The sequence below is a fragment of the Rattus norvegicus genome, chromosome 1 (assembly GCF_036323735.1).
Source record: "Rattus norvegicus strain BN/NHsdMcwi chromosome 1, GRCr8, whole genome shotgun sequence".
Taxonomy (NCBI): domain Eukaryota; kingdom Metazoa; phylum Chordata; class Mammalia; order Rodentia; family Muridae; genus Rattus; species Rattus norvegicus.
The window spans coordinates 214,639,969-214,652,136 of record NC_086019.1 but is presented as its reverse complement, the minus strand read 5'-3'; the positions used below and the strand labels follow the sequence as shown (position 1 = coordinate 214,652,136).

The 12,168-nt window shown below is 37.5% G+C and overlaps 1 protein-coding gene across 5 annotated transcripts in view; it reads left to right on the top strand.

Annotated features, from left to right (window-relative positions):
- Ust5r (integral membrane transport protein UST5r) overlaps positions 1-11,965 on the top strand; it is a 75,853-nt gene extending 63,888 nt beyond the window's left edge. For 4 of the 5 annotated variants that reach the window (NM_134380.2, XM_039089501.2, XM_039089530.2 and 1 more), the window contains 5 exons: positions 5,246-5,361; positions 6,161-6,375; positions 9,500-9,608; positions 10,533-10,736; positions 11,719-11,965. In NM_134380.2, coding sequence (NP_599207.2) covers positions 5,246-5,361; positions 6,161-6,375; positions 9,500-9,608; positions 10,533-10,736; positions 11,719-11,779 — 705 coding nt within the window. In that variant the 3' untranslated portion in view covers positions 11,780-11,965. Of the gene's footprint in view, positions 1-5,245; positions 5,362-6,160; positions 6,376-9,499; positions 9,609-10,532; positions 10,737-11,718 lie in introns of those variants that run through there. The other variant, XM_039089572.2, reaches the window with a different exon arrangement.
- Positions 11,966-12,168: the final 203 nt, after the last annotated feature.

The following is a 12,168-nucleotide window of genomic DNA, read 5'->3' as shown; positions in this document are numbered from 1 at the left end:
TTTCCTAGACAGATACCAGGTAACGAAGTTAAATCAGGAACAGATAAACCAGTTAAACAACCCCATAACTCCTAAGGAAATAGAAGCAGTTATTAAAGGTCTCCCAACCAAAAAGAGCCCAGGTCCAGATGGGTTTAGTGCAGAATTCTATCAAACCTTCATACCAATATTATCCAAACTATTCCACAAAATTGAAACAGATGGATCACTACCGAATACCTTCTATGAAGCCACAATTACTCTTATACCTAAACCACACAAAGACACAACAAAGAAAGAGAACTTCAGACCAATTTCCCTTATGAATATCGACGCAAAAATACTCAATAAAATTCTGGCAAACCGAATTCAAAAGCACATCAAAACAATCATCCACCATGATCAAGTAGGCTTCATCCCAGGCATGCAGGGATGGTTTAATATACGGAAAACCATCAACGTGATCCATTATATAAACAAACTGAAAGAACAAAACCACATGATCATTTCATTAGATGCTGAGAAAGCATTTGATAAAATTCAACACCCCTTCATGATAAAAGTCCTGGAAAGAATAGGAATTCAAGGCCCATACCTAAACATAGTAAAAGCCATATACAGGAAACCAGTTGCTAACATTAAACTAAATGGAGAGAAACTGAAGCAATCCCACTAAAATCAGGGACTAGACAAGGCTGCCCACTCTCTCCCTACTTATTCAATATAGTTCTTGAAGTTCTAGCCAGAGCAATCAGACAACAAAAGGAGGTCAAGGGGATACAGATCGGAAAAGAAAAAGTCAAAATATCACTATTTGCAGATGACATGATAGTATATTTAAGTGATCCCAAAAGTTCCATCAGAGAACTACTAAAGCTGATAAACAACTTCAGCAAAGTGGCTGGGTATAAAATTAACTCAAATAAATCAGTAGCCTTCCTCTATACAAAAGAGAAACAAGCCGAGAAAGAAATTAGGGAAACGACACCCTTCATAATAGACCCAAATAATATAAAGTACCTCGGTGTGACTTTAACCAAGCAAGTAAAAGATCTGTACAATAAGAACTTCAAGACACTGAGGAAAGAAATTGAAGAAGACCTCAGAAGATGGAAAGATCTCCCATGCTCATGGATTGGCAGGATTAATATAGTAAAAATGGCCATTTTACCAAAAGCGATCTACAGATTCAATGCAATCCCCATCAAAATACCAATCCAGTTCTTCAAAGAGTTAGACAGAACAATTTGCAAATTCATCTGGAATAACAAAAAACCCAGGATAGCTAAAGCTATCCTCAACAATAAAAGGACTTCAGGGGGAATCACTATCCCTGAACTTAAGCAGTATTACAGAGCAATAGTGATAAAAACTGCATGGTATTGGTACAGAGACAGACAGGTAGACCAATGGAATAGAATTGAAGACCCAGAAATGAACCCACACACCTATGGTCACTTGGTTTTTGACAAAGGAGCCAAAACCATCCAATGGAAAAAAGATAGCATTTTCAGCAAATGGTGCTGGTTCAACTGGAGGGCAACATGTAGAAGAATGCAGATCGATCCATGCTTATCACCCTGTACAAAGCTTAAGTCCAAGTGGATCAAGGACCTCCACATCAAACCAGACACACTCAAACTAATAGAAGAAAAACTAGGAAAGCATCTGGAACACATGGGCACTGGAAAAAATTTCCTGAACAAAACACCAATGGCTTATGCTCTAAGATCAAGAATCGACAAATGGGATCTCATAAAACTGCAAAGCTTCTGTAAGGCAAAGGACACGGTGGTTAGGACAAAACGGCAACCAACAGATTGGGAAAAGATCTTTACCAATCCTACAACAGATAGAGGCCTTATATCCAAAATATACAAAGAACTCAAGAAGTTAGACCGCAGGGAAACAAATAACCCTATTAAAAAATGGGGTTCAGAGCTAAACAAAAAATTCACAGCTGAGGAATGCCGAATGGCTGAGAAACACCTAAAGAAATGTTCAACATCTTTAGTCATAAGGGAAATGCAAATCAAAACAACCCTGAGATTTCACCTCACACCAGTGAGAATGGCTAAGATCAAAAACTCAGGTGACAGCAGATGCTGGCGAGGATGTGGAGAAAGAGGAACACTCCTCCATTGTTGGTGGGATTGCAGACTGGTAAAACCATTCTGTAAACCAGTCTGGAGTTTCCTCAGAAAATTGGACATTGAACTGCCTGAGGATCCAGCTATACCTCTCTTGGGCATATACCCAAAAGATGCCTCAACATATAAAAGAGACACGTGCTCCACTATGTTCATCGCAGCCTTATTTATAATAGCCAGAAAATGGAAAGAACCCAGATGCCCTTCAACAGAGGAATGGATACAGAAAATGTGGTACATCTACACAATGGAATATTACTCAGCTATCAAAAACAACGAGTTTATGAAATCCGTAGGCAAATGGTTGGAACTGGCAAGTATCATCCTGCGTGAGCTAACCCAATCACAGAAAGGCATACATGGTATGCACTCATTGATAAGTGGCTATTAGCCCAAATGCTTGAATTACCCTAGATCCCTAGAACAAACGAAACTCAAGACGGATGATCAAAATGTGAATGCTTCACTCCTTCTTTAAATGAGGAAAAAGAATACCCTTGGCAGGGAAGGGAGAGGCAAAGATTAAAACAGAGACTGAAGGAACACCCATTCAGAGCCTGCCCCACATGTGGCCCATACATATACAGCCACCCAATTAGACAAGATGGATGAAGCAAAGAAGTGCAGACTGACAGGAGCCGGATGTAGATCGCTCCTGAGAGACACAGCCAGAATACAGCAAATACAGAGGCGAATGCCAGCAGCAAACCACTGAACTGAGAATAGGACCCCCGTTGAAGGAATCAGAGAAAGAACTGGAAGAGCTTGAAGGGGCTCGAGACCCCAAAAGTACAACAATGCCAAGCAACCAGAGCTTCCAGGGACTAAGCCACTACCTAAAGACTATACATGGACTGACCCTGGACTCTGACCTCATAGGTAGCAATGAATATCCTAGTAAGAGCACCAGTGGAAGGGGAAGCCCTGGGTCCTGCTAAGACTGAACCCCCAGTGAACTAGACTGTGGGGGGGAGGGCGGCAATGGGGGGAGGGTTGGGAGGGGAACACCCATAAGGAAGGGGATGGGGGAGGGGGATGTTTGCCCGGAAACCGGGAAAGGGAATAACACTTGAAATGTATATAAGAAATACTCAAGTTAATAAAAAAAAAAAGAAGCTTTGCAGTTTTATGCAACCCATTTGTAGATTCTTCATCTTAAAGCGTAGGCCATTGGTGTTCTTTTCAGGTAATTTTCCCCTGTGTCAATGAGTTTAAGGCTTTTTCCCACTTTTTCTTCTATTAGTATGAGTGTATCTGGTTTTATGTGGAGATCCTTGATTCACTTGGAATTGAGTTTTGAACAAGAAGATAACAATGGATTGATTTGCATTCTTTTATATGCTGACTTCTAGTTGAACCAGCACCATTTGTTGAAAATGTTGTCTTCTTTTCCACTGGATGGTTTTAACTCCTTTGTCAAAGATCAAGTGACCATAGGTGTAGAGGTTCATTTCTAGGTGTTCAATTATATTCCATTGATTAACATCATTGTCTTTGTACCAATACCACACTTTTTTTTTATCACTATTGTTCTGCATTTCAGCTTGAGGTCAGGGAAGGTGATTCCTCCAGAAGTTCTTTTATAGTTGAGAATAATTTTTGCTATCCGGATTTTTATGTTATTCCAAATGAATTTGAAAATTGCTCTTTCTAACTTTATGAAGAATTGGGTTGGAATTTTGATGGGGATTGCATTGAACCGGTAGATTTCTTTCAGCATGATGGCCATTTTTTACTATGTGAATCCTACAAATCCATGAGCATGTAAGGTCTTTTCATGCTCTGAGAGCTTCTTCAATTTCTTCCTTGAGAAAATTGAAGTTTTGTCATACAGATATTTCACTTGCTTGGTTAGACTCACACCAAGGTATTTTATATCACTTGTGACTATTGTGAAGGGTGTTGTTTCCCTATTTTCTTTCTCCTCCTGCTTATCCTTTGAGGAGAGGAAGGCTACTGATTTTGTTAATTTCACATCCAGCCACTTTGCTGAAGTTGTTTATCAGGCTTAGGAGTTCTCTGGTGAAACTTTTGTGGTCACTTAAATATACAACCATATTATCTGCAAAAAGTGATATTTTGACTTCTTCCTTTATAAACTGTATCCCTTTGCTCTTCTTTTGCTATCTAACTAGTCTGGCTAGGACTTCTAGTATTATATTGAATAGGTAGGGAGAGACTGGGCAGCTTTGTCTAGTCCCTGATTTTTAGTGGGGTTGCTTCAAGTTTCACAAACCACATGAAGCTCAAGAAGAAGGAAGACCAAAATATGGATGCTTCAGTCCTTCTTAGAAGGGGGAACAAAATACTCCCAGGAGGAAATATGGAGAAATATGGTGCAGCAAAGCCTGAAAGTAAGGCCCTCCAGAGACTGCCACATATAGGGATTGATCCTACATACAGTCAGCAAACCCAGACACTATTGCTAATGCCAAGAAGTGTTTGCTGACAGGAGCCAGTTATAGCTGTGTCCTGAAAATACAGAGGCAGTTGCTCACAGAAACCATTGGACTGAGCATATAGATGACAATGGAGGAGGTAGATAAAGGACTGAAGGATCTAAAAATGTTTGCAACCACATAGTTAGAACAACAATATCAACCAACCAGATATCACAGAGCTTCCGGGGACAAAACCACCAACCAAAGAATATCCATGAAATGACCCAAGGTTCCAGCCTCACATGGAGCCTTGTGTGACATCAATGAGAGACGAGGTCCTTGGAGCTGGGAAGGCTTCATGCCCCAGTATAGGGGAATGCAGGGCAGGGAGGAGGTTGTGGGTGGGTGGGGGAGTACCCTCATAGAAACAAAGAGAGTGGGATGGGGTAGGGGGTTTCTGGAGGAGAAAACAGTAAATGGGATAACATTTGAAATGTAAGTAAAGAAAATATCCAATAAAAGAGAAGAAAAAAAAAAAGAAATCCCCACAATGTTTTCTGTCTTCTAAGCTTTTATTTCACTCTCATTTTTGGCTGTAAATATATTTTTAATTTTCATTATTTTCATTATAGAGAAGCAATATATATTGATCTGGTCTTCTACAAGTATCTGTAATTCCCCAGAGTTCTCATCATTTTGTGACAACTAAACAGACATTTGGTTTTATTTTCAAAGGTTGTAAGAACAAGTATGAAGAGGGAACTTGAGGCAGCGAAGGCGAGACCTTCTCCAAGAGACTTGTTCCACACACCCATCCTACGTAAGCGGATATGTGCCATGTCCTTTATGAGGTAGGTTCACAATCTGCCTATTAAAATAGTGTAGACACAAATTTTCTCACTGAAAGAGTTGAGGTAGAATATGATAATTTCAGCAGCTAGAAGTAGTCAAAGAGTTTTGAGTGTAGCCGCACAGATCTCGCCATGTGGTAAGGAGCGTGTGCATCCAAACTCCTTGCCAGGCTCATCACCATGGGTTGATGCTGAGAATGTCAATCACAGTGTACCCTGGGATGTTGTTACTCCCCATTTGTCTGGTTCCACTTTAAAGAGGACAAAAATTCTAATAAAATTTAAACAAATACCTTCAACTCAAGAACATGTATAGATGTAATGATGGGACCTTCTCACAGGTGACATTATGGAAAGATCCACCATGTATACCACAAACTCACTAACACTTTCTAAAACTTCAGGAGCGGTTATGTGCTCTCTCATCACCCATTGATTTTTTGGTGGCTATAAAATTATACCCTAGGCTCGAGAGTTGGCTCAGTAGTGAAGAATACTGGCTGCTCTTCCAGAGGTCCTGATTTCAATTCCAAGCAACCACATGGTGGCTCACAATCATCTGTAATGTGATACAATGTCCTCTTCCGGTGTGTCTGAAGAGAGTGATGGTGTACTCATATATGTAAAATACATAAATAATTCCTTTAAAAATTATACCCTAGAAGTAAAAAAATGTAAAAAGCAAAACTACCTTTGTAGTGAAACTACTAGGACATGTTTTTGGGTTCAAAGATATTAAAACGTGTTGAACATCAATTCCAAACTTTGTGATATGCTTTTTCTTCTTTTTTCTCTACAGAATTTTATTTATGCTATCAATTTTTGGCATGTCACTTCACCTCCAACACCTGAGTTCTAATATTATGTTGTTGCAGTTTGTTGTTAGTGCATCATCCTTACTATTCAGTGTTATTGGACCTTATGTATTTAATCGGATGGGCCGTAGAATAACCCAAATGGTTGTCATGACTCTGAGGGGAATCTGTATTCTGACTGCTGTATTTGTACCTCAAGGTAAGGGGTAAGCACAAAAAAATTAGGTTCTTCCATTTCTTGAGCATTTATCATTCCTTGTCTATAATAGATCAGAGCACTAATCAACAATGTCTGGTGACTATGGTGAAAATTTAGTGCACAAACTCTATTCAAGAACTAGATTAAAAAGTCAAAATTCAGTAAACAATGTTTACTACAGTTAAGAATGTCTTGAGCTAGTGTCATTTATTCCCACTATAGATTATTCATTTTTGGTCATTACATTTTTTATTCTAGGCATGTATGATTTAGGCCTTATAATTTTCCCCCAGATTACACAAAAATGTCTGAACAATTGTATTTGCTATGCCAATTAATTGGGTTGTTAATAAAGAAAAAAATTTTTAGTTGTGTTGGAATATAGGAGATGTGCAGAGAAGAACAAATAGACTGAGTTTACTAAATTAAATGCATACATATAATAAGCAGTGGTTCCCATGTGGTCAACCAGCTTTTGTAAAATGCATGATTGTATTAAGTTATTATGCTTTCATGATGATGGATTCTATAACCCTTGAGCTATCAGATTTTACCTCTGCTTTTCACTGTTCTATTCCTGTGAAGAGGGAACATGATTCATGGTAAGGGTCATAAAAGAAAGCACTTAAATTGAAGTTTGCTTAAAGTTTCAGTGATTTACTTAACTATCATCATGATGCAGAGCATGGAATACAGGAAACAAAGACCTGGTAAAGCAGCTAATATCTAAAACCTAATTCATAGGCCAAGAGAGAGACTGGCCTGGGATGGAATTTTAACACCTCAAATTCCAACTTATGATATAATTCTCCTACACACCTATTTATTCTATTCTTTTCCAATAGTGGCACTGGCTCCAGTGTCTAAGCATTCAAAACTATGAGTCTTTGAGAGACCATTCTTTTTCAAACTGCCACTTCCAGTCTCTGGGCCCCTTAGACATTCAGTCCAACTTCAAAAGTCTCAACGCTGTTTAAAACTCAAAGTTTAAGTCTCTTCTGAAACTCACAACAATCTCTTAACTCTAATCTTTGTGAATTCAAAATAAAAATAACATCCAACATAGAATGACATAGAATATTCATTACTATTAGAAAAGGGAAGGAATGGGGCACAATGAGGAGCCTCTGTCCCAAAGCAAATGAAAACCTTCAGGACAAACTCCAAACTCTACATTTCCATGTCTGATGACAAATGCCCTTTTAATTCCAAACTCGTTTCATCCTTGATTGCTGTAACCCATTTCTATGTCTTGGGTGGGTGTCACTCCTACTCTGCAGCTCCCCTTAGCATGTATGACTCTGGCATCTTCAACATCTTGAGGTCTCAAATGAAATCCAGGGTTTACTCTCACAGCTTCAGACAATGCTCTCTTTTGGTCTTTATCGGGGAACCTTATAACACATACTTGTAATCAAATGATTTCCTCAGTCATGGAGGTATATTTCACTACCCCATTTTTAGACCTTTGACTTTTAGTCCAGATCCATTTGGCTAAACCTATCAAGTTTGGCTGAATGATGGGAATAGGACTTGACTTCTTTACTCAATTATATTTGCACCAGTTTTCTTTTGGTGATGGTCGCCTTTAGAACTTAAGACTTTAATTAATTTTGAAACATTGGAAGCATTACTAGTTTGTTTCTTACCCTGGGATTATCACTGCATTTATTCCACTAAGCATTAGAATGCTCTTAAAATATTTTTTTTATCTCCTTAAGAACTGGGCTTAGCTCTATTATAGGGACTGGCACTCATTTTCTCCTCAAATTATGGCTTTTGCAATTGTTTTTATTTCTCTGCTTTCTCATTTTCATATAGATCTATATAAGAGTGACCACTAATAACCATATGACACAATCAATACTAGGCTCTGTCAGAGTTAATTAATCCTAAACTATTTAGTCTGAAGCTTACTTTTTTATGATGGATAAAAAGCAGCAGCATTCTTTGCTTCCAAATCTCAAGAATTTTCGCTAGACAGTTACAAGAATTTTTCTCCTTTGAAACCTGTTGAGCTGGACCTCCACCATTCAAATAAGCCTTGTCACTGTCCTCTATTCTTATACTACTATGGCTCACCAAACCTCACTTAAATCATTGAACCAGAATGGTCAAGCCTGTCACAAATATGGTCAACCAAGACCTTGGTGCCATTATCTATCTTAGTGACTGTTGTGTTGTTGTGAAGAAATATCATGACCAACCAAAGCAACTCTTATGAGAGAGCACATTTAATTGGGAGCTTTCTTGAAGTTGCAGAGGTTTACTCCAATATCATCATGGTCATAAGCACGGTAGCAGGGAGCATGGAAGGAAACAAGTGTGGTACAGAGAGGTAGACCTTCATCCTAACCCAAGGCTAAGAGATGCTGGGCCTGGCATGTGCTTCTCACACCTCAATTCCCACCCAGTGACACACCTCTTCCACCAAAGTCACACCCTATAATCCTTCTAATCATTCCAACAACTTCTACTATCTGGTACTAAGTCTTCTAATATTTGGGTTTGTGGAGGGCATTGAAACAACCACACCACTCAAAGTACATTCCAGTGTTTGAAGTATTCATGAGACTTTTAAAATGAACTTGGAAAATAGTTCTAAGAAACTTTCTTTGAAAGGTAGACACAGTCTAACATTGTCCTAGAAGTAATCCTTATCCTTTATTCCTGAAGAATATGCCATCTCAGCAGTATAGGCCTCCCAGGTTATAAGACACTCTTTTATTTTATTCCATATTTACCATGGATTTCAATGGCCTATGATTTTTTTAAGAGTATAAATTCTTTCCTGATTCTCCCCATGGCAGTCTCATATTCTGCATGAAGGACCACTGAGGCCATAGAGAGGAAATACGAAAGTGAATTAAACCTAGACTCACCACTCTCTGAAACATGAAGGAGTGAACACAATTATTCAAAAGCTTTGATTCTCCACAAGCAATCATGAATAAATCGGTCACTTTTCTCAACACACTATCCATGGTGGATTTCTTTTTTCTGTGCTGGTTTTTAATACACAAACAGACATCTCGGATGATGAAGTATTTGTTTGGGAATTGAGAACTACAAATTACTATAGCCAAACTGAACTAACCACTGGCTTTGGTCTCCTTCTTTCTAGAAATGCAGATCCTGCGTATTACTGTGGTTACATTGGCAGGAGCATTTTCTGCTCTAAGTTTTGGTGTTAATCGTCTACATACAAATGAACTACTTCCCACCACGTTAAGGTACAAGTTTCAAGTTAGTAACAGAATAGACTGCTTCACTCATTTATATAACTAAAGGAAAAACAAGACTAGGTAATCATCTAACCAATTAGTTGTAAATAGAATGTTTATAACTATAGTATCCTGAATTTAAATTTGTTTTCAGACAGTTAAGTCTTCTAAAGCAATGCTATTTACACCTCATGTAATTATTTGAAAAACTAAAAACGTGTTTGATAAGGAACAACATACTCTGAATTTCTTTACATTTATTATATTTATTTAAGGTATTTTCATACAGGTATGAAATATATTTTTATCACATTCATTTTCATTATTCTCTCTGAATATTTTATTATTTCTCCTTAATTCATTCTTCCTTACAATTGAATGCTTTCATACCCTAATATTTTAAGGGTGTGTAGGTGAAGATACCTTTCTTTAAATTAGCTACAACACGATTAGTGGCTTTATACCATGATCACAGAGATATTCTTTCTGTTGATTCAAATCTGCTACTACCTGATCCATACTTCTGCTGGTTTGCTTCTACTGTTCAGTAAGTACATTTATTTTCATATCATGTTTATATTCAAACTTTTATTCAACTTGAGATGGGTTCTTCCAACTTTAAAATCTCCTTCCCATTATTAGAGTCTATACACATAACTTATATGTGTACACACACATACAGCTATTAGTCTTTCTGTTTCATTGTGTTGAATAAGCAAGTGTTTTCATAGTCTGAATCTGACCAAAAATATTTAAAAAAATGAAACAAATTTGAGAAGGAACAGTAAGTTACCAAGGTCCTTATACTTAATAGCACTGGTTTCTGACAATAACAGGTTTTAAGGTTTTTAAAAGGATCTGTATGATCCTAAGTCACAAGTTTCAAGTGTGTATTTTTACCAGATTTTTTGTGCATTGTATTCTTGCTCCAAGGGCAACAGCTATAGGAGTCATTGGAATGTTTGGTAATAGTGGATTTTTCCTGGCACCCCTGTTTATGATACTAGCGTCATATTCTCCCAACTTGCCCTGGATCTTCTATGGTGGATTCTCCATCCTCAATGGGTTTACTGTGTTTCTCCTTCCTGAAACCAAGAATCAGCCTCTGCCTGATTGCATCCATGATATAGGAAATGAGTGAGTAAAACCTCTCAGTGTCCTTTAGGGCAGTTGTTTGCTAATTGATTGCGGTGAGAGAGGCAAAGCAGCAATAAAGTACAGGATAAATTGGACTTATTTAATGGTAGTCACTACCTTTGATTTGGAAGTGTATCTCCTATATATGCTGATATTTGGGGTTATTTTAATTGTGGTCAGTATTTTTGAATGGGAACAATTTGTTAATCCATTCATACTCTAGATTCAGATGTTCCTAGAAGTTCTCTACATTATAAAGTCTACTTATGCTCAAGCTGTTCCAGGACAAATTTATTGGTTTTGTTGGTATTCTGTCAGCTTTGAAGCATATATCCATATAATCAATACATCTACCTATCCATCCTTCTATCAATATAACTTACGATATACCACAAGCATATAAGCATCCATAAATATAAATTCATTTCAACCCTCAGATCCAGTTACCTTTCAACTCAGTGAATGTTGATAAACTGTATGAAACTAACAGTCTATATGTTTGAGTATGCAATGTTCAGGGAATAATCTAGGATAAATACATATATGAGACTAAAAGTTCTGCCATAGATGACTGTGCATCTAAGCGACACATGCTTCTATTCTCTGTGACATTCCAATTACCTTGGTTTCTGTAGAAATGAAAATGTTCAGGTAGAGAATAATGTGTAGGTCAATTAAGGAATTCCTTAACAAGGAAATTAACGGAGTAGACCTTAACACTTTTGCTGTACTTCAAATGCTTTCTTCCAAAACTCATTTGGTAATACCCTGATGACCAACATAGAAAGTATTAAATCTCACTCACAACGTACCAGAGAACTTATTTTACAGTATTTACCAAAGTCCCCCAGAAGTACTCAGTGTTAGAAAGGTGATGGGTAAAAGTAGATTATTCTGTAAAGAACCCAGAGATCACCACATTTTCTCCAGATTTTACTGATTTTGTTTTCGTGCTTATGTTCTTTTGTTGTATGTGTTCTAGTTGGGAAGAATCAAGACAAGAAATGAAGGAGGATCCCACCATTAAAGTCACACGGTTTTAAAGAACACCTGAAATTATCTGAACGAAGGACAGGAGAAAAAATGATATTCAGGACATGGTGATAATTTTTCCAGGATGATTACTCAGAATTATTCATTTATAGTATCAAATTTCTTAATAAAAAAAGATAAAATAGAAAACACGTGTCATATTAAAATTGCTGAAATAAATTACTCAATGTCAAATACCTATGAGTAATTACATAAGTGATTTGAAAAGCACATTGAAAGAAATCCTGCTTGACTATATTTTAATCATGTACACCTATTACTTGGAGTACTACCAGCACAATCAGACAACAAAAGGAGGTCAAAGGGATACAAAGTGGAAAGGAAGAAGTCAAAATATCACTATTTGCAGGAGGTGTGATAATATACATATTTGATTCCA